General features: G+C 41.0%; 1 protein-coding gene across 4 annotated transcripts in view; it reads right to left on the bottom strand.

Annotated features, from left to right (window-relative positions):
• Window positions 1-1,480: 1,480 nt before the first annotated feature.
• The window catches only part of PPA1 (inorganic pyrophosphatase 1), a 55,063-nt gene continuing 32,087 nt past the window's right edge, over window positions 1,481-24,456 (bottom strand). Inside the window, exons 1-11 of one of the 4 annotated variants that reach the window (XM_074958950.1) lie at window positions 24,008-24,177; window positions 20,499-20,563; window positions 15,772-15,825; window positions 14,545-14,664; window positions 13,049-13,135; window positions 12,562-12,688; window positions 11,359-11,486; window positions 9,044-9,129; window positions 7,285-7,354; window positions 5,916-5,955; window positions 1,493-1,846 (exon numbers count right to left, since the gene is read on the bottom strand). In XM_074958950.1, the coding sequence (XP_074815051.1) occupies window positions 1,815-1,846; window positions 5,916-5,955; window positions 7,285-7,354; window positions 9,044-9,129; window positions 11,359-11,486; window positions 12,562-12,688; window positions 13,049-13,135; window positions 14,545-14,664; window positions 15,772-15,825; window positions 20,499-20,563; window positions 24,008-24,071 (873 nt within the window). In that variant the 5' untranslated portion in view covers window positions 24,072-24,177 and the 3' untranslated portion in view covers window positions 1,493-1,814. Of the gene's footprint in view, window positions 1,847-5,027; window positions 5,075-5,915; window positions 5,956-7,284; window positions 7,355-9,043; window positions 9,130-11,358; window positions 11,487-12,561; window positions 12,689-13,048; window positions 13,136-14,544; window positions 14,665-15,771; window positions 15,826-20,498; window positions 20,564-24,007; window positions 24,178-24,456 lie in introns of those variants that run through there. The other 3 variants (XM_074958951.1, XM_074958952.1, XM_074958953.1) reach the window with 3 other exon arrangements.

Below are 24,456 nucleotides of genomic sequence, written 5' to 3'. Positions count from 1 at the left end.
AAACTCCCTCAGAACAGTGCTTATAGTAGTGCTTGGAGCAAAAGCAATTGTCAGCAAAACCATCTATGCAGCAAGTTTATAAAGCAGGGTGGACTGATTTAAATCAAAATATTAAATCAGATTGTAAGTGATTTAAACGTGTTAATTTTTGCATTACACTTTTTTTTAAAAAAAAGAAGTAACCATTAATGTATTGGATTTACAAGTAAATCTAGTCTTTACACTAAATTTGCTACTTCGTTTTGCTAACCTGGAGAATACAGTATATCTATTCATGTATTAAGCAGTTACATAGCTTAAAATTTATTCAGATTCTTAATTTACATTTTTATTTTAGAAAAAGATTGATTCATTTTTACTATAAGATTTGTGTCAAACTTTATTTGGATGAAAACTCAAATTCAATTAAATGCATAAAACAGCATTTTAAAACTGTTTATTAGTTACAATGCTTAAATGTGCTGATACATAAGAAAGTAATCAAAATAGGTTTTGCATTTAAAACTAATTGTTTTATTAAAAACAAAGGAAATATTTATAGTTAGTGAATTGAACTGATTGTTTCTGGTCACCGTGTCCCTCAAGATTTTAGAGCTAGTAAATCTTATCCTCACACTAGTTTTTATTCAGAGACAGGAATAGGAAAACAAGGTTTCCTGCACTTTCAACTCCCCCTTCAAAGTTAAGGAGGCAATAAACTAGTCATTGAGCTGACCTAGTTGAATAAACTAAAGAGAAAATCTCTCTGCAGCTACAGAAGCTACTGCCATCAAACATTGGTTTAGCACTTCAAACTCTGGTTCCAGGTACTTAGCTACCAGTTCAGTGGTTTGGCTTTTTTTAAGAAGCTTAGCCACAAAAATGTATTGCTAAGTATCTTTAAATATTTTAATAGTTTAAACCTTAACAGATTGTCAGTTTCAGAATGTTAAATAGATTTAAAAAAACAAACCTGTATTTAAATAAAAGTATCCAAATGTATTTAAATCAGATTAGATTTTTTAAAAAATCAGTTTGTATCCACCCTAATATGAAATAAATAGAATTTTCGGCTAACTGGTCAGTTTTAGTAGTAATAAATTACTTGCAGCAACAGCACTTAGAGTTGATTAAATTTATGTAAGTTAATATACTCAAGCAAAGGTTTCTGTGCTTTAAGCTCTTGCTGATGCACAGGAGTAGGTGGTTTGTAATTGAGAACTGCCATGGCAGTTGAGTACTGCTAATCTGAGTGTTTAGGTATATGCATTTTTCAACCAAGGCACCACATTTTTACAATCACTGAAATTAAGTGTCATGGTCCTTCCTCCACAGAATCCTTGTGCTGTGAAGCAAAAGATGAGAATATGCAGCCTTTGTCTCTTGACAGAAGAAATTTGTTTTTAAAGGCTTATTTGATTCAGAGTAGCTTTGTGTTTAGACAGAATACTGGGAGAGAAGAGGAGGAAACAGGAATCCACAGAATGAACTTCAGCAAAATAATTTTATTTCTTACTAATGTACAGTGAATACCCATCAAGTATTCTATACACAATTGAGTTGAACAATTACCGTTGTGATGTACAAAGATACATATTAAGACACATGAAGCTGCTCTTTTACAAAAATGATTGCATTTAGTTCTCCACATGACTTTGGTACATCTTGAACATGCCACATTGGTAGATATGCAATTCCGTTATGATAAGTTATCTATAAGACAAGACTATTTTTTCCTCTGGAACTGTAAGCTAGTATTTCTCATTCCCTCCCCTCCCCCACTTAGGGCTTCCTGGTAGGAGAAATGTAGGCATTTCAACATCCACCTTTAGGTCTTAGTTTTTCTGGTAATAGAACCACTTGTCCACTGTAGTCAGAAAAGGAAAAGAAAAAGAAAAAGGGAAAAGAAAAAAAAAGGTTTAAACCCAGTTATTGTACATTTAGTTCAAGTTCTCCAGGACCCCACAGACCATTAATATTTCTGCAGAAGAGTTTGTGGACCCAATGTTATCTGCCTGTGGCTATTAGGGGTTACTTACCACTCAACTCTTTCAAACTTTACTAATGTCCTCAACCCCTGGGACTGTCAAATGTGATTTTGGAACTGCTCCTGCTCCCACTGCAGTCAGTGGAAGCTTTGCTATTAACTAGAATGGGAGCAAGACTCTTCTTTTTGGCATTTTATCAGTGTTGCTAAGTAGAGAAGCAATTAGAACTTAAAATTAACTAAGCCACACTGATGTTTGCAGTCCTTGTACTTAAATATTTTGCTATCTCAAAATGCAATACATAAATTAATAATTTTGTAGTCAGGGATTACAGTAGCCTACAACCATGCTGATTTTATTTTTTAGTTCCATAATTCCCTAGCATCTGAGACATAAGAGTGTTGAGCAACTGTTCCCAGAGACTGAAGTCCTCCTCCCCTCCAGCCTTCCTACTACAATGAAATTAATGTTTTTACACAATAGTGCACTTCAAGCATTCTGCACAGGGTCTAGGGCAGTACTAAATACTTTAAAATTCCACAAGAGTTCCTGACTAGCTGTGATAAATGACGTACGTGTGTGTGTGGGGGGGGGGGGGGGGGGGGGAGTGGCTCCCTTCGATGGGCACCCAGCTAGCCAGCTGTAAAATCCCTCCTGGTAGCTGTTCTTTACTTGATTTACCTGTAAAGGGTTAAAAAGTCCCCCAGGTAAAGCAAAAAGAAAAAAACTGGACACCTGACCAAAAGAGCTAATGGGAAGGATAGAACTTTTTAAAATTGGGAAAAGCTTAAATTAAGCACCCAAAATAGCTTTCTTGGGGGTTAGCTTAAAGGTTACAAGCAAACAAAAGCATCTGGGTTTAGTACAGAGAAGTTCACAAGCCTTAAAAAACAAACAGAAATAAACCTAATTGCGGTCTTCCTAAACATTTCTAATTTACTTACATATTTTGGTTGTTAAAAGTAGTTCTAGATATGATTTTAATATCGGGTTCAAACTTTACACAGCATTCCTGCTGCCCCATCGCTTCAGCCCAGAGAGAACAAAGGGAAAGTTACTTTCCCAATTTTAAAAAGTCCTAGCCTTCCCATTGACTCTTTTGGTCAGGTGCCCACTGTGACACTGCACCCCATAATGCTTTATAGAAATATGCTTATGAATGTAAATATGGCATAACTGGAATATGTTTTATGCTACATGTGCTATGTAACATATCTCTGCAAAGGTTATGATCTACTGCAGGGATTGGCAACCTTTGGCATGCGGCCCATCAGGGAAAGCCGCTGGCGGGCCGGGACAGTTTGTTTACCTGTAGCGTCCACAGGTTCAGCCAATTGCAGCTCCACTGGCCGCGGTTCGCCGTTTCAGGCCAATGGGGGCTGTGGGAAGTGGCGTGGCCGAGGGATGTGCTGGCCACTGCTTCCCGTAGCCCCATTGGCCTGGGGCAGCGAACCATGGCCAATGGGAGCTGTGATCGGCTGAACCTGCGGATGCTGCAGGTAAACAAACAGTCCCAGCCCACCAGTGGCTTTCCCTGGCGGGCCACGTGCCAAAAGTTGCCAATCCCTGATCTACTGAATATATTCATCCTATTTGTATGCATGTATCATTTTTGTATTTGAAGTTATAAATACTGGCTGTATACTTGTTTGATTTTAAGTAGCCTCAGTGAAGCATTTGGTCAGCTTCTTGAGAAGACTATTCTCAGTAAGTGTCCAATCAAGAAACACTTAAGCTGACAAAAGACTTAGATGCCAATCCACATCTGAGCTTTCCTGGGAGCATTCCTATAGAGAAGTCATGCATAGACATGTGACTTGCCCAGGTGACTCCAAAACTCCATCTTGTAGAGGGGATTCTGTATGGGGGAGGAAGGGGTTTCCATCCACAAGAGAGAAACTATATAAAGCCCTAGGAGACCCCTCCATTTTGTCTTCAGCTGGCTTAAGAGGTAGCCTCCCCACCCCCAAAAGATACCTGAGAGAAACTGGAACAAAGGATAATTACAGGGGTGTGAGTGATTGCTGGACCCAGAGTAGGAGGCAGCTAGTCTGTAAAAGAAGCTTACTGGAACATCTCTAAGGGTGAGATTTCATCTGTAATCACTTTCTTACTGTATTAGGCTTAGACTTGTGTATTTTATTTTGCTTGGTAATTCACTTTGTTCTGTCTGTTATTACTTGGAACCACTTAAATCCTACTTTTTGTATTTAATAAAATCACTTTTTACTTATTAATTACCCCAGAGTATGTATTAATACCTGGGGGGGCAAACAGCTGTGCATCTCTATCAGTGTTATAGAGGGAGAACAGTTTATGAGTTTACCCTGTATAAGCTTTGTACAGGGTAAAATGGATTTATTTGGGATTTGGACCCCATTGGGAGTTGGGTTTGTAAGTGCAAGAGACAGGAGCACTTCTTAAGCTGTTTTCAGTTAAGCCTGTAGCTTGTGGGGGGATGTGGTTCAGACCTGGGTCTGTGGCTGTAGCAGGCTAGCGTGCCTGGCACAACCAGGCAGGGCTCTGAAGTACCAAGCTAGCAGGGAAAACAGGCTCAAAGGTAGTCTAGGCACATCAGGTAGCAGTCCCAAGGGGGTTTCTGTGATCCAACCCATCACACCCACTTTTTTTTTTCTTCTTTATCTGGGGGACTTTTTAACCATTTACAGGTAAAGCAACAGCTAACAAGAGGAATTTTACAGCTAACTGGCTGGCTGGGTGTCCATCAAAGGGAGTTACCCCCCTTCCTCCCACACACACTTCATTTATCATGCTAGCACTCTCTCCAAACTTAGTTAACAAGAAAGTTTAATCTGTGTTTCCCCTTCTTAAGCAAACTTCAAACTTGTTACTTTAGAACTTAATTACTACACTAGACTCTGTTTGGCAACAAGGCAGCCATTTTGATTACCCACTGATTAGATAATGGTGCAAAAAGGGCTCTTAGATTTCAATGAATCCTGAGCCATGGAGTTGGGAGCATTACCCCAAAAAGTTGTGTGGAGACTGATCCCTTTATGGGGTGAGGGGCTTCAAGATGGCAGCTCATTTCAGGCATTTCTCTTTATTACACAGTTATGATCCCACAACTCCTGAAGTAAGGCAATCTGTGAAAAGGTTTTAGTAACAGACTTACTCTAGGACTGCATTGGTGCTAGCAGCCTCAAGATTTTAAGGTTAGAGGCATGTTATAGCATCACATATAGAAAAAAGGATGGATGACCAAAGAATGCTTATAGTTGTGACAGCTGCTTCAGTAATGGCATCATCAATCATTTAACCTTTTAACCTTAACCTTACTAGGAATATCCAATTACAAGTTTAAAGATACAAGCATATTCCGTGAGGCAAAAGCATTTTTAATGAACCTGTCAGACAGTAACAAATGCTTTAGAAACTGACTAGAGAGGGTATTGGTTTTCTGGCAACTTGTCTGGTTTTTGCTACTTACTTCTGGCTCCTGGGGGTATGAAATCAAGCCTCTCTTTTTTCAGCTCACTTATACATTGCACTATTAATAGATATGTTATCCTACTACTGTAAACTTTTCCCCCTTCACTTTTTTTGGCATAAAGTAGAGAGGTGTGCATTCTGCTGCATTCACTATGCTTTCAGTCCTCTGGATTGCTTTTCCTAAAGCTCAAGAAACCTGCTAATCCCAGTATTCCTCCCTCTTTCCTTGCTAAAGCTATTCAAACAGTAGTTAGAATGCTTGATACTGCAGCATCTTCACATGTACAAAATTAGGAGTTGAGTGGAAAAGTTAGACATTTTTAAACAGTTACTTACAAAATCTAGAGTTCTAAACAAAGCTTTTAGTTTATTTCCAATGCTTTTAGAAAATGTTACCATACTTAAAATATTTGCAGTAAATTTTTCCTATAGAATCTCTCTTAACGAATGCTTCTTAAAGTCACTTTGGAATGAGATGTAGGTGTTAAGGCTTACCTTCAGGTGGTATTGTATTGGGAGTTCCACAGGGTGGTACCTGATAAATAAGACATGCATTAATGGCTTATGACTATGGAATCTATTGAGGTACCGTTAAGATCTGGAGACTACTATGCTTCTTGGTGTTCCCAAAGTCCGCTCTTTACTAAACTAGATTTAAAATCCAGGCTATATAAATATGGAGAGAGATTCATACCAGCCAATACTGGAGAACTATAGGTGATGAAGAACACAGCTATATATTGTCAGTATTCTGTAAATCAGTACAGCTTCTAGATAATATGGAAGTAATCAAGCCAGCTATTTTTTGGTGGCATTCTGCACTAAGCATATCTACCTCTACAAAGGCAAGAGGATAATATTCTATTGTTTTTCTGCAGCCATAGCTATTTAATGTCCCAATACTGGATTCCAAAAAACAAGAGCAAAGGACATTTAGAATTAGTTTTGGATTCCAGGATTAATATTTCCCAAGGAGTATTTGCTTTTCTAGTGATAAGACGAAAATATATTGTGGCTGGTGACAATTCCAGTCCACAACCTAATGAAGTGTTCTATCCTCAGAATTTTACCAGGTAATTCTGACACAGCTATAACATGACACTTTTAGAAAGCAGAGTAAGTTAAACAGGTTTATATCTTCATCTATTTATAAACTGGTCTCTGCTTCTGATAAGAATTTTAACATATTGAAAGGATTTGTTCATTACCTATCCATTCACACTTTTTTGCATCACTTCTATTAGAAATTGCCTAATATTGTGGTACTCCAGACTTACAGGTATAGCCAAATATTCTGAAGTGCTTGAATTCCTCACCCATTTAGAAGTTTTGATTAATGCAGTACACATTAGATGTCAGACAATGCATTTGACAGGAAATATTCTCAAGGAATCAGAAGGGAGTCCTTTGTAAGTCGTTCTGTCGCAAATACCATGCATTCTGAGGGCAAAGGGTAGCCTATACTTTAAAAACTGAAGTTCATGTTATGTCTTAGCTATTCATTTTCAAAAAGTTCTTTAAACATTTTAACTTCAAGTCATTTACGTGAGTTAATGATACAAAAACAAGTACTTTGCTCCAATTAAAACAGTGTTTCAAAAGAGATTCCATCCCCAGATGAGCTGGGCAAGTAGAAACTCTGAAAAAAGGGGTTTCAGTTTCTGTACACGCCTGCACCTCTGCTTACTAAAAGTTCATGCTTAGTTTGGCCATCTAGAGTGATTTTAGTCAGTACAACAAGCTGTTCCTACAGGGAAAAAAGTGTTTTTTTAGTGCACCACCTAAACTCCTTTTGTCTTTTCTTTATACTCACGGACACCCGGTGCTTTAAAAAATAAAGATACCCAAATCTATTTTTACTTACTGCTTCCACAGTAGCTTTAGCAGATTCTTGACTAATACAAAAAGCACTGTCTGACACAGTTGTATTTGCGCTAAAAGAGAAAGGGCAATCGTGAGAGCCAAGTTCTTTCCCCAAGAGTATTAGACAACAGCATTAATGGTGTTAAGGTTACCAGTTTTAAAAAACACAGGCTGAAGGCTCAGTTTTTGAACGAGCTGCAGAATAAGTTGCTAATACTAGAGTAACATAAGAACGGCCCTACTGGGTCAGACCAAGGGTCCACCTAGCCCAGTATCCTGTCCTCTGACAGTGACCAGTGCCAGGGGCCCCAGAGGGAATGAACAGAACAGGTAATCATCAAGTGATCCATCCCATCGCTCATACCCGGTTTCTGTCAAACAGAGGCTAGGGACACCATTCCTGCCCATCCTGGCTAATAGCCATTGATGAACCTATCCTCCATGAATTTATCTAGTTCTTTTTTGAACCTTGTTATGGTCTTGGCCTTCACAACACCTGGCAAGGACTTCCACAGGTTGACTGTGTGTTGTGTGAAGAAATACTTCCTTTTGTTTTAAAGCTGCTGACTATTAATTTCATTTGGTAACCCCTAGTTCTTGTGTTATGAGAAGTAGTAAAAACACTTCCTTATCCACTTTCTCTGCACTAGTCATGATTTTATAGACCTCAATCATATCTCCCCTTAGCCGTCTCTTTTCCAAGCTGAAAAGTCCCAGTCTTATTAATCTCTCCTTATACAGAAGCTGTTCCATACCCCTAATAATTTTTGTTGCCCTTTTCTGAACCTTTTCCAATTCCAATATATCTTTTTTGAGATGGGGCAACCACCTCTGCACACAGTATTCAAGAGGTGGGCGTACCATGGATTTATATAGAGGCAACATGATATTCTCTGTCCTATTATCGATCCCTTTCTTAATTGTTCCCAGCATTCTGGTCGCTTTTTGTCTGCTGCTGCACATTGAATGGATGTTTTCAGAGAACTATCCACAATGACTCCAAGATCTCTTTCTTGAGTGGTAACAGCTAATTTAGACCCCATCATTTTGTATGTATAGCTGGGATTATGCTTTCCAATGTGCATTACTTTGCATTTATCAACATTAAATTTCATCTGCCATTTTGTTGCCCTGTCACCCAGTTTTGAGAGATCCTTTTGTAGTCTGCCTGAGTCTTAACTACCTTTAGTAATTTTGTATCATCTGCAAATTTTGCCACCTCACTGTTTACCCCTTTTTCCAAATAATTTATGAATATGTTGACTAGGACTGGTCACAGAACAGACCCCTGGGGGCCACCACTATTTACCATTCATACCTACCCTTTGTTTCCTATCTTTTAAACTAGTTACCAGTCCACGAGAGCACATTCCCTCTTATCCCGTGGTAGCTTGCTTTGTGTAAGAGCCTTTGGTGAGGGACCTTGTCAAAGGCCTTCTGAAAATCTAAGTACACTATATCCACTGGATCCCCTTGGTCCACATGCTTGTTGACCCCCTCAAAAAATACTAGTAGATTGGTGAGGCGTGATTTCACTTTACTAAAACCATGTTGACTCTTCCTCAACAAATTATGTTCATCTATATGACTGACAATATTGTTCTTTATTATAGTTTCAACCAGTTTGCCCGGTACTGAAGTCACGCTTACAGGCCTGTAATTGCCGGATCACCTTTGGAGCCCTTTTTAAACCCCTAACACAGACTGCTATTATGTACTCCCATTTGCTTAGAATTTTTAACAGAAGAGTTGTAACCTACCAATTGATTTCTCCTCCATCTGTTTTTTTAGATATTAGAGCTGTCCAGTGTTCATGAGTGCTTTTGATTATGTTAATTGCAAAGTCCTAAAATTAAAAAGGATAAATTCCATATTACTGGCAAATACTCTAATGATCCCCCATTCTGTCAATTAGATAGGAACCAACAGAGCCTAATGTTTATGGTAGATATTTTAGAAGAGCAATTTTCTTGCTATAAACAGACTAAGTATCTCTACTATTATTTTGCCCTCTGTCACTATTAGTATTATAGTAGCAGCTTGAGCTGCTAAGTGAGATTAGGCCCCCTTTGTGCTGGGTACTCTACAGATTCCTAGTAAGACACAGTGCTTGCCCCAAACACCTTAACAGACAAAATGGGGGATTATAAAATTTCTCTTTTAAGATGGAATCAAGATGCTGAAGGAGACATAGTAAGTTTGTGGAACACAGAGGAACTGAACTCTGATCTCCTAAATCTCAGTCCAGTACCTTTACCATAAAACCATTTTCCCCTCTCACTAACAGAGTGTCTATGTTAGTGAAAGAGGTTGATGTTCGCTAACATGTGTTGGCTGATCCTGACCTAATCTCTATCCCAGGGTGGCCAACCTGAGCCTGAAAACGAGCCAGAATTTACCAATGCACATTGTCAAAGAGCCACAGTAATACATCAGCAGACCCCCATCAGCTCTGCCCCCGCTCCCAGCGCCTCCTGCCCACCAGCAGCCCCATCAATCAGCGCCTCCCCCTCCCTCCCTGCACCTCCCGATCAGCTGTTTCGAGGCATGCAGGAGTCTGGGGGGGTGGGAAGGGGTGGAGTGAAGGCATCGCAGGGGTGGGAGGGGTGGAGGGGGGCAGGGCCTGTGGCAGAGCCAGGGGTTGAGCAGTGAGAACCCTCCAGCACACTGGAAAGTTGGTGCCTGTAGCTCCAGTCCCGGAGTTGGTGCTTATACAAGGAGCTGAATATTAACTTCTGAAGAGCTGCATGTGGCTCCAGAGCCACAGGTTGGCCACCCCTGCTCTATCCTCCTTCCCTAGTTTAAGCAAACTCTTAGGTGTTCCAGTACTTTGTATCTAACAGAATGGGTGCGACAGGAAAAAAAAGAATAATAGCTATGTAGACTAGCCGTGACACTGATCAGTTTTTGGAACTATTTTCTGAATATTTAAAGGAAGGGGACATTTCCAATTAATTTTAGGCAAAAATTGTGTTAACACTTTCTTTTACACATTTAAATTCAAAATACTTTTTAGAGTTGTGTAGCCTGACACACACAAGAATCCTTTTCTAGCATATGATCCAGAAAGTGAAACTAGTAATGTAATGGTTATAGTCACAGCCAAGTGAAATGCTTAGTGAATATGGTTAAAAGATTTTTTTTTAAATTCTTGTTTCGCTAGTTATAAATAATTGGAAAGAAAGGGATGCCATCAAAACAAAACCCTTACTCCCTGAGGAAATCGGTGAGAATTTCAGAATATATGTACAGTAACTTAGAAGAGGTAAATCAGCTCCTTGGTTATAGCAAATTAGGACAACACGTCTGAAGGAGAAGGCTGTGTACACAAGCGCACCACCTAGTCTTCATGGGCTACCTGTGTGCTTTTGTCACCTGCTAGGAGGCTCTAACAGGCCAAGATTGGGGGTGGGGGGAAAGATCAGTGAGATAAAGGGAAGCACCAGTCATGCCCCCTTTGTTCTGGCTAAGCTCCACATGTCAACAGAAAATCATTGGAGTTACTGTGCTGGTTCTATGCCAGAAGATCCTGTATTCTGGAGTGATCTTCCTGTAGCGGGATACACCTATTTTGTGTGGTTTCCAACAGCTGGGGGTGTTCAACAGCTGCATTGCACCTGAGGATGTAACCCTTAGTGTTTCTGCTAGCAAGCAAAATAAAGATGGGGTTGGGGAGAGCTAGAAGAGGAATAAATCAGTGATTTCTATTACAGTAGATAAAATAAAGCTTAGTCAAGTGGCCTAGGTTTTCAAGTGAAACTTCAGTTTTGCAGTCACACTAACATTTAAAACAAAAGGAGTACTTGTGGCATCTTAGAATGCATCCGATGAAGTGAGCTGTAGCTCACGAAAGCTTATGCTCAAATAAATTTGTTAGTCTCTAAGATGCCACAAGTACTCCTTTTGTTTTTGCGAATACAGACTAACACGGCTGCTACTCTGAAAACTAACATTTAAGTATGCAATATGTGCCTCACGCTTAATGTACAGACTATTGTTCCTCAACTGTAATGTGTTTTTTGGACAATCAGATTGGTTTTACAGATTTACAATAATGAAGAGGTGGTTACATTACCTTGTCTTTAAATTCTCCATTAAATGCAAACTGGTTTTCTGGCTTCCCATCAGGTATCTTGTACCTTCTAAACCAGTCCACTGTAGCTTCTAGGTATCCAGGTTTTATCTTTCTGACATCATCAATATCTAACAGCAGGGGGAAAAAAAACAAAAAAAACCTCTTCTTTATCATGCAAATAGGTGCAGTCTTAAACTAGTCTGTACTATGCGTATAATATACTTTTGTCCAGACCACCTTGGAGTCTCGCACTACTGAGGAAGATAAGCATTATGATTGTTGGCTACAGTACAACACCTGAAACATCTCCTAAAGAGTGCATGCCTAGCTCTCATGAGAAGTCATTTGTTAGGGACAAGTTTGGCTAATGTACTATAAGTCAATTTTTAAGACAGAGGGTGGATTTTAGATATCTAAGAACAAGATTTACCTCCCTGCCCAAGTTTATGTCAAAAAGACAAGAAACAAGTTAATTTGAGACGGCAAGAAGTAGTCAGATTTGAGGCTGGTTGATCCTCAGAGTATATCCAACTGTCCAAAGCATAGAAGAGTTATTTTTCAAAGATAGGTTATTGATAACCTTTAATAGGTCGGATTAGCCCAAGTTATTTTACTGGAATCTTTTCTGATTTTCAGGGGAGAAGGGGCAGAAGGAATTTTGACCTTTAGTCAGGAGAAACTTGAGTGGAGAACTTAGGTGTGTTTTGTCAGACACCATGTGCTCATTTAGCTGCATGGACCCGATCAAGCCAGCTGTTGCTCAGAGGTGCAAATTGTGCCTTGTGCCTGCGCCAGCAAAATCTTATGAGTGCTGTGTATGCAATTCACCCTCAGTGGAGTTTCCACTATCACCTTCCCTCAGGGTTTTGGCTGCACAAAGGTAACCAGCTCCCACTGGAAGCTTCCAAGCGACCTCTACCAGCAGAAGTGCTAAAGGATTGTGCTGAACTAGTACACCCTTCTGCGGCTTAGGCCAGCACCACTTCTAGGAATATGTAGATCCCTTGGCACAGGAAGCAGGATGGGAGTGAAAAAGGGGGTTGTGTTCACCTTGCTCTGCCAAGGCCCTGTGCAGAAGCTGGCTAAAATCTAGCTCTAGGGATTTTAAATGCAGATTTTTCCAGCATGAAGGAACATTCTGTTCAAAACCCCCAGTTGGGTAAGTAAAAGGCCAAAACAATGCCTTCCTCCTGTGCTACTTACTGTTATAGCTGGCTGCTTCAGGGTCTTCAATATTGATTGCTATTACTTTCCAGTCTGTCTCCCCCTCATCAATCAGCGCTAGTGTGCCCAGAACTTTCACTTTAATTACTTCTCCTCTTGAGCATATCTAATTAAATAAAATTTATTAATTATTTCTACCAATGTTCTATGGGATGTGCAACATAAGACGAATTACAATTCAGTAAAAAGTTAACATTCAAAACAAGTTCAGTAAGAGGATCAATACAGAAGACTGAATGGCTGGAAACTAATGTAAATCACACCACTGGGTAGCCATTAACTTGAACTTTGACATGAATTTGGGGAATTAAGATTCATTACATTTCAGCACCAGAAGTCTCCATGGCAGCATTAAGAGAAGCCAAGTTCTTATTAAAAGACCCAGAAGTTAGGTGGTCTCTGAAGTCAGTTAATTAACGGATTACAGTTCTAAGAAATAAACATCCTTTGTAAGACAGCACATTACCTTGCTTCCAATTTCACACACATCAATTGGATCATTATCTCCATAGTAGCCAGTATTTTCATCTTTATGTCCTGGATTCTCCCATGTCTACGTATGAGAAAGAGATTTTTAAACTAGATGAGAGCCCCAGAGATTCAAAATGTACATGAATGGATGGCTCTGAGTTTTTCATGCAGGCAGCAGTTTTCTAGTGAAGAAGCTTAATTAAGATGGAATGTTTCTCCATTGGGTTTCAGCAGGAAGAAAGTCAGTTTTGATTGCTGGTTAGGAAGTGTTCACTTTTTACATTTGTTTACACAGCCTGTTTACTTTGTCCATTTCCATTTGGGATTTCTAGATCAGGATAAGCTGCATGCTCACTTCCTCTGACTGTTCTTTTCAACTACTTCTCGTTATCAGAACTGACCTCACTTTCTCCTAGGTCAGAGGGGAGGATACAGAAAGTTAGCAGGATAATTAAAAGACAAAACAAGATTAGCGTTAAGATAGTCCTTTTACAATAAGGAACTTGTAGCAGCATTATTTACATATTTATGCTGGCAGGCAGGCAGCCAAATCTGTCCATCTTTGGTGGTGGACAGTTTGACTGAATTTAAGGGCAGTGTGTGAACAAAGTTCAGAGAAGGGTATGGAAGAGATCCATTCTGTACAGGTTGTCATACAATGTGTTTTGTTAGCTACAACATTAACTAAAAACCTAGCTTTTATTTATACGAGATAGAAAGTCTATTTCTAGAAAAGGCCAGGACTGTTCAAATTACAGATGTGAAGCCCAGCAGAATGCAAGTATTAAAACTGTATCTTATCTAAGGTGATTTTAGTATATTTAGCCATAGGATCCTAAAGCATTTTCAAGTTATGTATACATTAATGACTCTCCTCGTGATTTTTCACTGTCTGTACACAACTGAATGTAGGGTCTCCTGACAGGCTGCTTTTAAGAAGAATTTGTCTGGGAAATCCAAGTCAGACCATTAGATGAAGCACCAGGGGTCTGAAACTTACATGGGCACAGAATCACTCCTATCAGAGAGCACTTACCAAATGCCTAAAACATTCTTCTTATATAGCAACATTCTTCAGTGAAGACTATCCACCTACTACTAATTTCTGAAGACTGCTGTTCAACTGAATTGATAGGTGGTAGGGGTCATTGTAGCTTAACAGCTGGCATTTTATTACTGGTATAAAGCCAGTTTTATTCTACATTGGTATTTTACTGCAAGTTTATATTTTTGTTAGCTTGTTTACAACATGACTTGCTTACTTACCTTCCTCTTGAGATTTCTGTCACTGTCACTACTGACTACATATTTCCCCTCATAAGCATTTTCTATTTCAGTTTCAGTCTGAATAGATTCAGCCTGGTGTTTTGTTAGCATGGTAGCATTCACATTTTTTAAAAAAAAACATAAATATGTTCAGGATGGTGTTTGTGTGGCTAATATCTAGTTTCCACCGCAAGAAAAAGGTAAGATATATGTACAAAGCAATACCTGTGGGATAGCACCGTAATTCCAGATATAGCCCTTGTGGGGAAATACATTAGCAACGTAACGCAGCTGTCCTTTCTTCACATCTTGTTTAATTGGGTTTAGAGGATCCTTTGTTGCAATCTGAAACAGACAAATGCAGTTACCTGCACATTTTTTACCTAACTGAAACAACGACCATTTAGTCACCCGGACCCCAGATGTTCAAAATTAGGAATCTGAATCTAATCTGAAGACTTTGAGGGGAGCTGATAGGTTAACAAAAGCTGTTAGACTCAGTACCTTTGAAAGTCTGGCCACACAGGCAAATGCCAAAATATGCCCAGAGGCTTTTTTTCTTTTTCATGGAAAGTCTTGGCCTGGGTTCTCCAGTAAAAATAAATACTATTGACACCATGGGTAAAATTTGCCTCTGGAAGAGTTGCTTAAAATGGTATCCAAACCAGTCCTATTTGGAATGAGCCCCTTACTTGGCGATTAAGATACATTACAGACTGTAGCTATTAGGATACAGGCTCTCCCTCAGTGATCCAACTAGTCAGGGGCCAGAGGTAAAGGAAAGGCTACTCCCAAGGGAGGTATTCAGATAAGCTGGAATGTGGAAGCCCTCCAAAATATACAATTACTCTTAATACCCAAACCCATCCTTCTTAAATTATGCTTATATAGCCTGCAGCCATTCCAGTGCCCAAGTAGTATGGGCCAAACTAATCCCTTTCCTGGAGGAGGTCTCTTCCACTAGGCATCTAGGGCTTCAAGCAAGAGTCTTAAAGCTCCACCAACATCTGGGTCTTGGACTGAAGAAGGCTACACCTCACATAGGAGTGATACTGGCCTACTATTACAGTGTTCCTAGTTCATTTAGCAGTTAACTACAGTAGAACTATGATTTAAAAAGTTTTCATAAAACTGCCCATACTCTGCAATTTTTTTTATACAGCCAAATGTGCTTTGCAACTGTTATACCTAAACTGAGACATCAACACTGGTCAGAGCTTTTAAGTTTCATGATATTTTGCTTACTTTAGTATTAATACATAATAAAGCTAGTTACCAAAGTTTTACATTTAGGTCTGTTAACAAGCAGAAGACAGCCAAGTTCCAGAGCAAAGTTGTACTACATTAGACTACTTTTTTCCTTTCAAAAAAGCCACACAGATTCAGCAGTGCCAGAAATTTAAGAACTAGAAGCAGCCAGACCTTCAGTTATGGATTTTATCTTCCACTTACCTCCATCTTTGCATTTGTCCATCGAGGTACTTCCACAACCATGTTGAACACATTCTGAAACAAGCAAGAAGCAGATCAGCAAAATCTCTCTGAAATGAGAAGTACATCCCCATATTCCAAATGGAAGCTCAAACTAATCAAAAGCAGCAAGTTATTTAAAGTTCTAACACATTTTGCTGTGTCCAAGTGAGATAGTTTTGTTGTATCTTGATAACTGACTGAGCAGCAGGATTTTAAGTGTCAACGGTAAAGTGTTCAATATTCAGACTAAAGTTACTCCTCCATGCAAGCCCAGCATTAAGGCTATTTTATATTCTGACAATAGGTTTTTTACACTGTTGGTGCAACACGCATCTTTTCAGCAACATAACTCCATGACACTAGTAGATCCTGAAATACCAGTTTTAAATTAAGTTTAATAAACATATAACAAGAAGTATCTCATGTGAGTTTCTAGTGAGAAACAAAATGGAGGCCAAAGAAAGCATAAGCAGATCCATGACACTAAAAGGTTTCATTTTTCATTTGCAGGGTGAATATAATTGAGGCTGTTCTAAGAAAAAAATGCTTCTGATAGGCATTCTACATTGCAGAAATACAAACTCCACCCTGACTAAAAAAAAAAAAAAAACACACACAACCAGAGATCTCCAAGATGTTCTGAAAATCATCCCTCCCCGTGTAAAAAGATGGCCCATCTATAGCTCAGGCACATTTAATGGAGTAGGTACAAGGATTGTCAGGAAGACAGTAGAATCTCAGAGTTATGAACATGTTGGAAACGGACATTGTTCGTAACTCTGAACAAAACATTATGGTTGTTCTTTCAAAAGTTTACAACTGAATGTTGACTTAATATAGTTTTGAAACTTTCTATTATGCAGAAAAAAATTCTGATTTAACCATCTTAATTTAAATGAAACAAGCACAGACTTTTTAAAAAACTTTTCCTTTAAAAAAAAAGTTTAAACAGTACTGTATTTGCTTTTTTTTTTTTTGGGGGGGGGGGGGGGGGAGTCTTTCTTGCTGCCTGATTACGTACTTCTGGTTCCAAATGAGGTGTGTGGTTGACCAGTCCATTTGTAACTCTGAGGTTCTACTATATAGAACTGTCTCTTGTAGTACTGAGACTATGGGTGCGACTTGGCACGAAACTTCCACCGAGATGAGAGCTAGACCAACACAGAGTACTTCTTCTGAAAGTCCCATACTAGAGTCATTTCTTCCTCCAGAGCTCAGAGCTTTTTTGTATTTTTTTTTTTGCTTTTTAAAAAGGCCTCCCCCACAACTAAGACGGGCTTATTTTTTCTCAAAGTGCTGAGTACCTGCAGCTTCTGGCTCCATATCAACTGTTGGTTCATCTAATCCTCAGGTTAACAGTTGTATCAGAGATGCTAAATCCCTTGCACCTGCATTTCACCAAAGTTGGATGACTAATGGTTTGCAATCAGTGTTACATGTTCTCCAGTTTCAGTTTACTGCACCTACTCTTTCAATGTTAGGGGCTCTTCTCTGTGGTTCGGAGCTCCATTAGTGTTTGTGCATTGCTCTACTAAGGAGGGAGAGAGAAAGATCCATTAGTGTGAAAAATGCAGTGGATCAGAACAGAGTAGGTAAGGTGTGATTGTTCAGTCAGTGCTTAAGTGTATGGAAATAAACTTAACTTTTGAAGGGAGGGAGAGGAGGTTGAAGGGTATTAGCTAAATTCAAGATAAGGAAACTTGTGTATATGTAGAAGCTAGTTCATATTTGGGAAATTAAGTGGGTGAGTTTGACATGGTTTAGAAGGCATGATTAATACATTAAGATAGTGTGACTTCACATTTGAATACTAGGAGGACAAGAGCCCACGTACAGATAGGTTTAGCACATCTCAAATCTTAGACTGAAAAATACTTTACAATCCTCTCAAGATCTTAAAAATACCAGGATTAAGAGCTAGAGACAGTGTCCAGACAAAGTAACGTAACCTTTTGCCCTAAGCTGGACTCCCTAACAAAACAGCTACTGAACCAGCAGAGTAACCAGGAAAGTTCCCTGAGATAGCCATGCAATACAAAGAAAAGTAACATAGTCAACAGTGCATTGTGTAGTTGTATACAATATTAATCACACTTGTTTCTCCCCAATGACTTTTGTACACACACCCCACAGATACTGATGTAGTGTGCTGTTTGTTTACCAATCTGAGATTAGCAGTTAACCAGTAATACTCCAAATCCTGAAGCCGATAGGCACTGCTCCAGACACCTTCCCACCCCCTCCACTCCAATTTTTGTTTTTACCCAGTTCAAGAAAGACTGGGGAGAATGAGAGTATAACTTTTGTTGTATTTTATTAGTCTAAGTTACATTCCGGAAACGTGCTTTTGGAAGTTGGAAGTTTTGTACGAGTTGACGGGCAAGAAGACACTGCTCTCCACCACATTTGGCATATGGTGCTTTGTGAGTGGCCTTAAACTTGAAAGTGTCTTCTCCTTACCACCCAGCTAACTGCTGCCCTTAACACCCTCCCCAAGTTATACATAAACTTACACACTACATAGGAGTTGGTCTTGAAAGTATCTTGGTTCTGCTCATATGAGGTCTTGCACACACTACTGGAAAAATTAGAAGTTTTTGTTTCAGCCCATCTTCCCCTTTATATCCATAACACCCCGGTCAATACATGAAATGCTTCCAAAATCTACTTTAGTGGTATAATTCTGATAAGTCAGAAAAGATATTTTTACCAGGAGGGTTTACTGTAAAAAGCAAGAGCTAGCTAGCGGACCGTGCACCTACCTGATCTTCTGGGCTCTTGCCTCTTCTCTTACCACCCTCAGAATTCAGTCATGCTAACCCTTTCCCTACAAATGTGCACTACTTCCTTAAACCATGTCAGAGGAAAATTTTCATGGAGAGGAAACCCATGGGCAGAACAACAGTCCAAGGAGAGGTTGGGTAGCTTTCACTCGCTGTATTCACACACAGGATGGCAGTTTCCCAGCTTCCCTTTATTAAACTTGAGGTTTTGATATGCATATGCTGTGGTCCAATGAAATAACAGGAGAACTGCCTTTTCTAGACTAAGGAAGGAGGAATGCAGAGGGTGCCAAAGACTAGTGCATAGATTTGAGCTTTTTATTTTAGCGTGTGCAACATCTTAACAGATAATTCGTCTATTTTTTAAAACTCTACATTTTAATACTAGTAGCAAGTGGAAATGCAAATGGCATATGACCAGCCAGCTCTCTACAAAAAGTAGTTATTAAGGCAGCACAGACAACTCTACTCCCATCTATAGCTCCTCTTTGTAAGATTGAGCTCCACAAATAACTCTGCATAATAGGAGATTAGAAGTAGTACCTGAGGAGGGAGGAGGAAAGAGACATCCCTGTGACACAGATTTGTATTTGGAGCCAACATCTTGATCAAATACTGACATTGCATAACTTGATACCATTTCACAATTTGTCAGAAAGCATTTTGAAATGCTGAGTCCAGAAAAACCTTCAACTCTGCTACAGAGTTTGACCCATATTCAGCACTCCCATGGATGTCAGTGGAAGTACCACAGCAGCTCAAGGGGCTTTAGAGGCTTTAAAAAAGGAAGCAGTTCTCCAGATGTAATGGAAGAGAGTCTTACACTACTCCCATCACCACAGCACAAGCTTTGCCAATTCTGAACTAGCACTATGTTTGGACAAAAGTACCAAAAGAGGTGGTAAAAACCCTGGGAGGGGGAAGGAGGTGGGGGAGAAGTACACACAATGAAAAATTCCTTCCACACAGCATATCATTCCCAAGATCCTGAGCTGCTATTCAAAAATGGTGCAGTTGGGCCAGACCTTGAAAGCAAGTTGGAACCACCATTTTAAGTTGCAGGAGCTGCCAACAACCTTAAGGACTTGTTATGGCACCCATGGATCACAGAGAATGCAGGGATTCCCCAGCCACACTCCTCTCAGAGCAGGATAGTTTTATAGGAGCTACTGGAATGGCTCTGGGTAACCTGATGATCTCGACATACACTGGGAGGTTACTTCAGTAGCTGGTTAAACTGGAATTACAACAGATCTTCATTTGGAAAGTGACACAAAGCAGCCCTAATGCAGCTAAGAATTTAGCCCCAGAACTAAGAAGCACTTCAGGACGATGCAATGAAGACATACAACAATTTCAGTGGAGCTTTACATAAGGATTCTGCTCACGGGGAGCTGTTCATGGTATTAGGGCCCAAGTCATCACTTTTCAAATTCTTCTACATTAGCATTCTTAGAAAAGTTTACAATTTTTATAGCTTTCATCCATGAAACCAATCATTGCATAGCTCTCATCCATGAAACCAACCATTTCCAGTTTATAAGACGAGTAACAATGTTATTTCACATGTCTCAGTTAATAAAGTTAGTTGCCTCAGTGGCTTGGCATCAGAAGTTATTTACTAGTTCCAAATTACAGAAGACCTTATCATTCATTTTATGGCTAAGTTTGTACTGAATTTCCCTTATCAGCAGAGAAAGTGCATGATGTAAGATTCCACCTAACCCAGTTTGCTCAGTTAGAGAAATTGCAGTTGCACTGTTTAGCCAGCTGCCAACTAATGTCATAGTTTATGTTACAGTTATTTACCACACAGATGCACTGAAAGGAAAAACCAATAGTATCTGGAGGGAAGAGATTTCTAATAGGAAAGTTCTCATAGTGGGAAGCTAAGAACCTGCTTAATATAGCCACATACATTACCTTGCCAGCAACTGGATATATTGGAATATCATGGAATGGTGAAATGTAGTGTCCTTTATCATTTTCTGAAAGAACAACATATTAAACTAGTAAATAAAGATGCATTAATTAGCGCTAATGAAAACAATTTAACTATTATGGCTATAAAGTTGTCTTTATTCAAATGCCTAGCTTAGAAGATGTTGACCATGTCCTGAAATAGTAACAGGGAAACTAGTGTCAGAGATGTAGTGTTACTACAGGCAGGTCTACACTACATCCAGGATTGACGCTCTGAAATCAATCCACTGGCGGTTGATTTAGCGGGTCTAATGAAGACCCGCCAAAGTGACAGCAGATCGCCCTCCAGGCAACCCCTATACTCTACCCCGACAAGAAGAGTAAGGTAAGTCGACGGGAGAGTTTCTCCCATCGACCCCCTCGCGGCATAGACCCCGTAGTAACTTGACCTAAGGTACACTGACTCCAGCTACATTATTCACATAGCTGGAGTTGCGTAGCGTAGGTCGAGTTACCGCAGTAGCGTAGACATAGCTTAGTTACAGTTCCATTGCTGCAACATAGGTCTTATAAAACTCCCCATGTTTCCTCCAGAAATACAGCACAAGAGAAGACTTATTAAAAAGCAGCCATCACTTGTTTGCAGAGCTCACCTTAATATTTGCACAAATAATATTGTAAAGGATTTTTTTTTTTTAAATAGAGGGTTGTGAATACATGAAGTAAGTAACAAGACATACCTTCTCCAAGTAAGGCATGATTATGCTGCTGCGTCTATCTCCCTAATCTCAGCGCAGTTTAAAAGAACCAACAGATAGAAACATTCTATTTCAAACTCTAAGGAGAAGTTGATAGCACAGGTGCATAATACCCTCAAGTAGTTAGACAAAGATCCCTGGGAATAATGGAAGTAGATTATCTAATGTGTCACATTCTATGGGGGAAATGGCATGGGACAACCTCAAATGACACCTATGGAGGTGACTGTCAAGATTATAAAAATATTGATAATTGTCAAACACTGGCTGGAAGAAGGACAGCAAATTACATCCAGATCTTATAGGAAGTGGTCTAGATTCACTTTAAGACCACCACAAGGTTTAATTAGCTTGCAGATATAATTTGTCTTGGAGCTGTATCCTAAGAGCTCCCCTAATAACTACATACAGAAGCCTTGTTAATAAGCAATACTTATACCCCTCCCAAGTGCTATAGATCATCCAGTAAATCAAAGTGGTTCCAATATGTATGGCACATGCAAAGGGCCTATTTGTTGAAGGCTACCAGCTAGTTAAGGTTGGCTAACCTCATTCATGAGTTACAATCATCAGACATTTCCACCCCCTTCTAGCACTGCTGCACACATTTTCCAGGGGAGAGTGGGCGGGGAGGGGAAACATCCTCACCTCACACCTGCTTACCAGGAATGAATCTGAAGCTGTTTCCTGCCCCAGCTAGCAGATAACTGGACAGAGTATGAGTGGGAATGAAGCCAGAATCCTATGCTCAGCAAGCCCAGCACCCTTGCAGGATCTTTGCAAGACTATCCTGCCCAGGACTGCTAGTTACTAATTTAAAGCACAGTCAGTGTGCTCAGTGAAAGTGGCTATTATCTTTGATGTTCGATAAGTTGAAACAAAATGGTCTGCAAAACTACAAAAATAAAGTAGTGAAGACCAGGACTGGGAAGTTCACTGTAGCCTGGTGTAGACATTCTGCTTTCTTTCACATTTTGGTACAGTTCATATTTAGAATTGCAGCTGATATTTAAAGCCACGATGGCAAGAGTGCTGCTGTTACAGCCTGCGTAGAACAGAACTTTGAGGGATCTGAGAATTAACAGTTTCAGTTTGTAGGTTTTCTGGTATTTTCTACAGACCTACTTATTTCAGCATAAATGAGTTACTTTGCTAGTTGCCCTCAAGAGAGTTGTTTGGTTCCCCCTCAATAAAGCAAGACTTTGGAAATCTGATCATTCCCAGCAGACAATGTGAAACAGACAGCTATTTCTCCTGTTGACTGAGCAATACTCATTTTAACTCCCCACCCCATTTTCTCTCCTGCTCCTACTGCATGAGTCGGAAAACATGGAAAGATTCTGTTATTCATACCTGTGTATTACCAATTAGTATCACCCAGAGATTTTATAATGTAATGGACAGTGTCTGCTTTTTCTCTGTGGAATAAATTTTCAAATCCTAGCAGGTCAATATTAGATATTAACTCTTCCTACTAAACAATACACTACTACATTATCACTTTCCTAGAAAGACTGTATTGGATACAAAATGTTTCATAATCTCAGTTAAGACAGCCATTAAGAGATTAGTCACTTAAATGGCTAAGTTAGAGAAGCCGGCTAGGATTCTTAGGCTCTCTCTCTTCAGAAAACTGAGTTGGGAACATTGTACTAAGTCAAGCATTTTCTTCTGCTGAGGTGCAACAGAGCAGGTCTATTATTTGTGGCCAGTTCAGTATCATGCCCTTTTACTCCTAACCATGGAAAGCGAGCTACTAAGGAAGCCTAGTAGATGATGCAATACTCAGAGAGCCAATTTTGTTCTCTCCTTCACCCCCAGCACAAGTTCTTACTTGAGAGCTATCACAAGTTAGGAGTGGGTACAGTTGGGAACTACTTCTCTCTCTGTAATCAGGCAGAAGATTTAGGGGATGCAGGCAGAGCAAGTTGATGGCATTATCAGAGGTGTCAGTTTGACATGTCTGGTCAAGAATAAGAGGAAGAGTTAAGTCGCCACTTCACTGAGGGAACAACTAGGTCTTGTGGGCTTCAACGAAGGATTTTGAAGAGCTGATAGGTGCACGATGAACAGTCTCAAGGACGTGGTCCTACAAGCAGCTAGTTTCCCCTATGATCTTTCTGCTCTCCCATGCATTTAAAATGTGGACGATACTTTCCTCCCTCCACATTTTCACCCCTTCTACGTTTAAAAAAAAAAAAAAAGACAGCATACGAGTAGAAAATTGGCCTCAGGCGAGCTGACTTTGGCAGGGCTGCTGCTCGAGACACGTAGCCCCGCTTTCGTTGCTTCCCCGCACGACGGGTGACCCCATTCCCACCAGCCCCTGCACCCGGCCAGTGCCAGGCGGAGCCCTGGGGGCAGGGTGCCGCCTAGGCCAGCGCCCCAGGTTACCGCCCTAAACAGCCCGGCCAGGCTAAAGGCCGTTCCCCCGGGGACAGGGCTGGAAGGAGCAGGAAGCAGAGAAAAGCCCTTTACAGGATTATCTGGCGGCGGCAGCAGGCACCTTGGCCGGCCCCACCCGCGCCACGCTCAGACTTTAACCCGCTCGGCAGCCGGGCCGGCGAGGGGCGGGGGTGCCAAGGCAGCTCCGCACGCATCTGGTCAGCGGGGCCGGGCCCAGCCCCCCGGAGGCGAGGGGGCGACCCCAAGCTGCCCCCAAGCTGGGCGCTGTGCCGCCTGGCCGCCCCCGGGGCGGGATCCCATCGCCCGGGCACCCCGCGCGGAGCGGGAGGGCCGCCGCGCACTCACTGAAGAAGAGCCGGTACTCCAGGCTGTTGAGGGTGGCGCGCTCCTCCAGGCTGTAGCTGGCCATGGTGCCACCGGCAGCGAACGAGACAAACTGACACACACCGCACCGGCCCCTTCACCAGGGACGCTAACACTGCCGGGCACAGCACTGCGCAGGCGCCGGGCCTCTCCCCCCTCTTGCGCCCCGCCCAGCCAGCCCTCAGGAACAGGATTGCGCAGGCGCATGGCCATGTGGCCCTCCGACGGCCTCAGCGCGGAGAACAACGCTGCGCAAGCGCATTCTCACGCCTCGCCTACTTCGAGATAGTGGCCCATTAGCGCACGAGTTGTGCGCATGCGCGCTCTTCTCGGCCTCGGTCGAGCGGGCTGTCAAGAGCACACGTGGCTTTCCCCGCAGTGCCGGGCCCGCTTTCTTTCCCCGGCCGGCGGCGCGGTCACCGAGGCTGGCT

Source organism: Natator depressus, chromosome 7 (assembly GCF_965152275.1).
Source record: "Natator depressus isolate rNatDep1 chromosome 7, rNatDep2.hap1, whole genome shotgun sequence".
Classification (NCBI taxonomy): domain Eukaryota; kingdom Metazoa; phylum Chordata; order Testudines; family Cheloniidae; genus Natator; species Natator depressus.
This window is presented reverse-complemented; position numbering and strand designations above follow the sequence as displayed.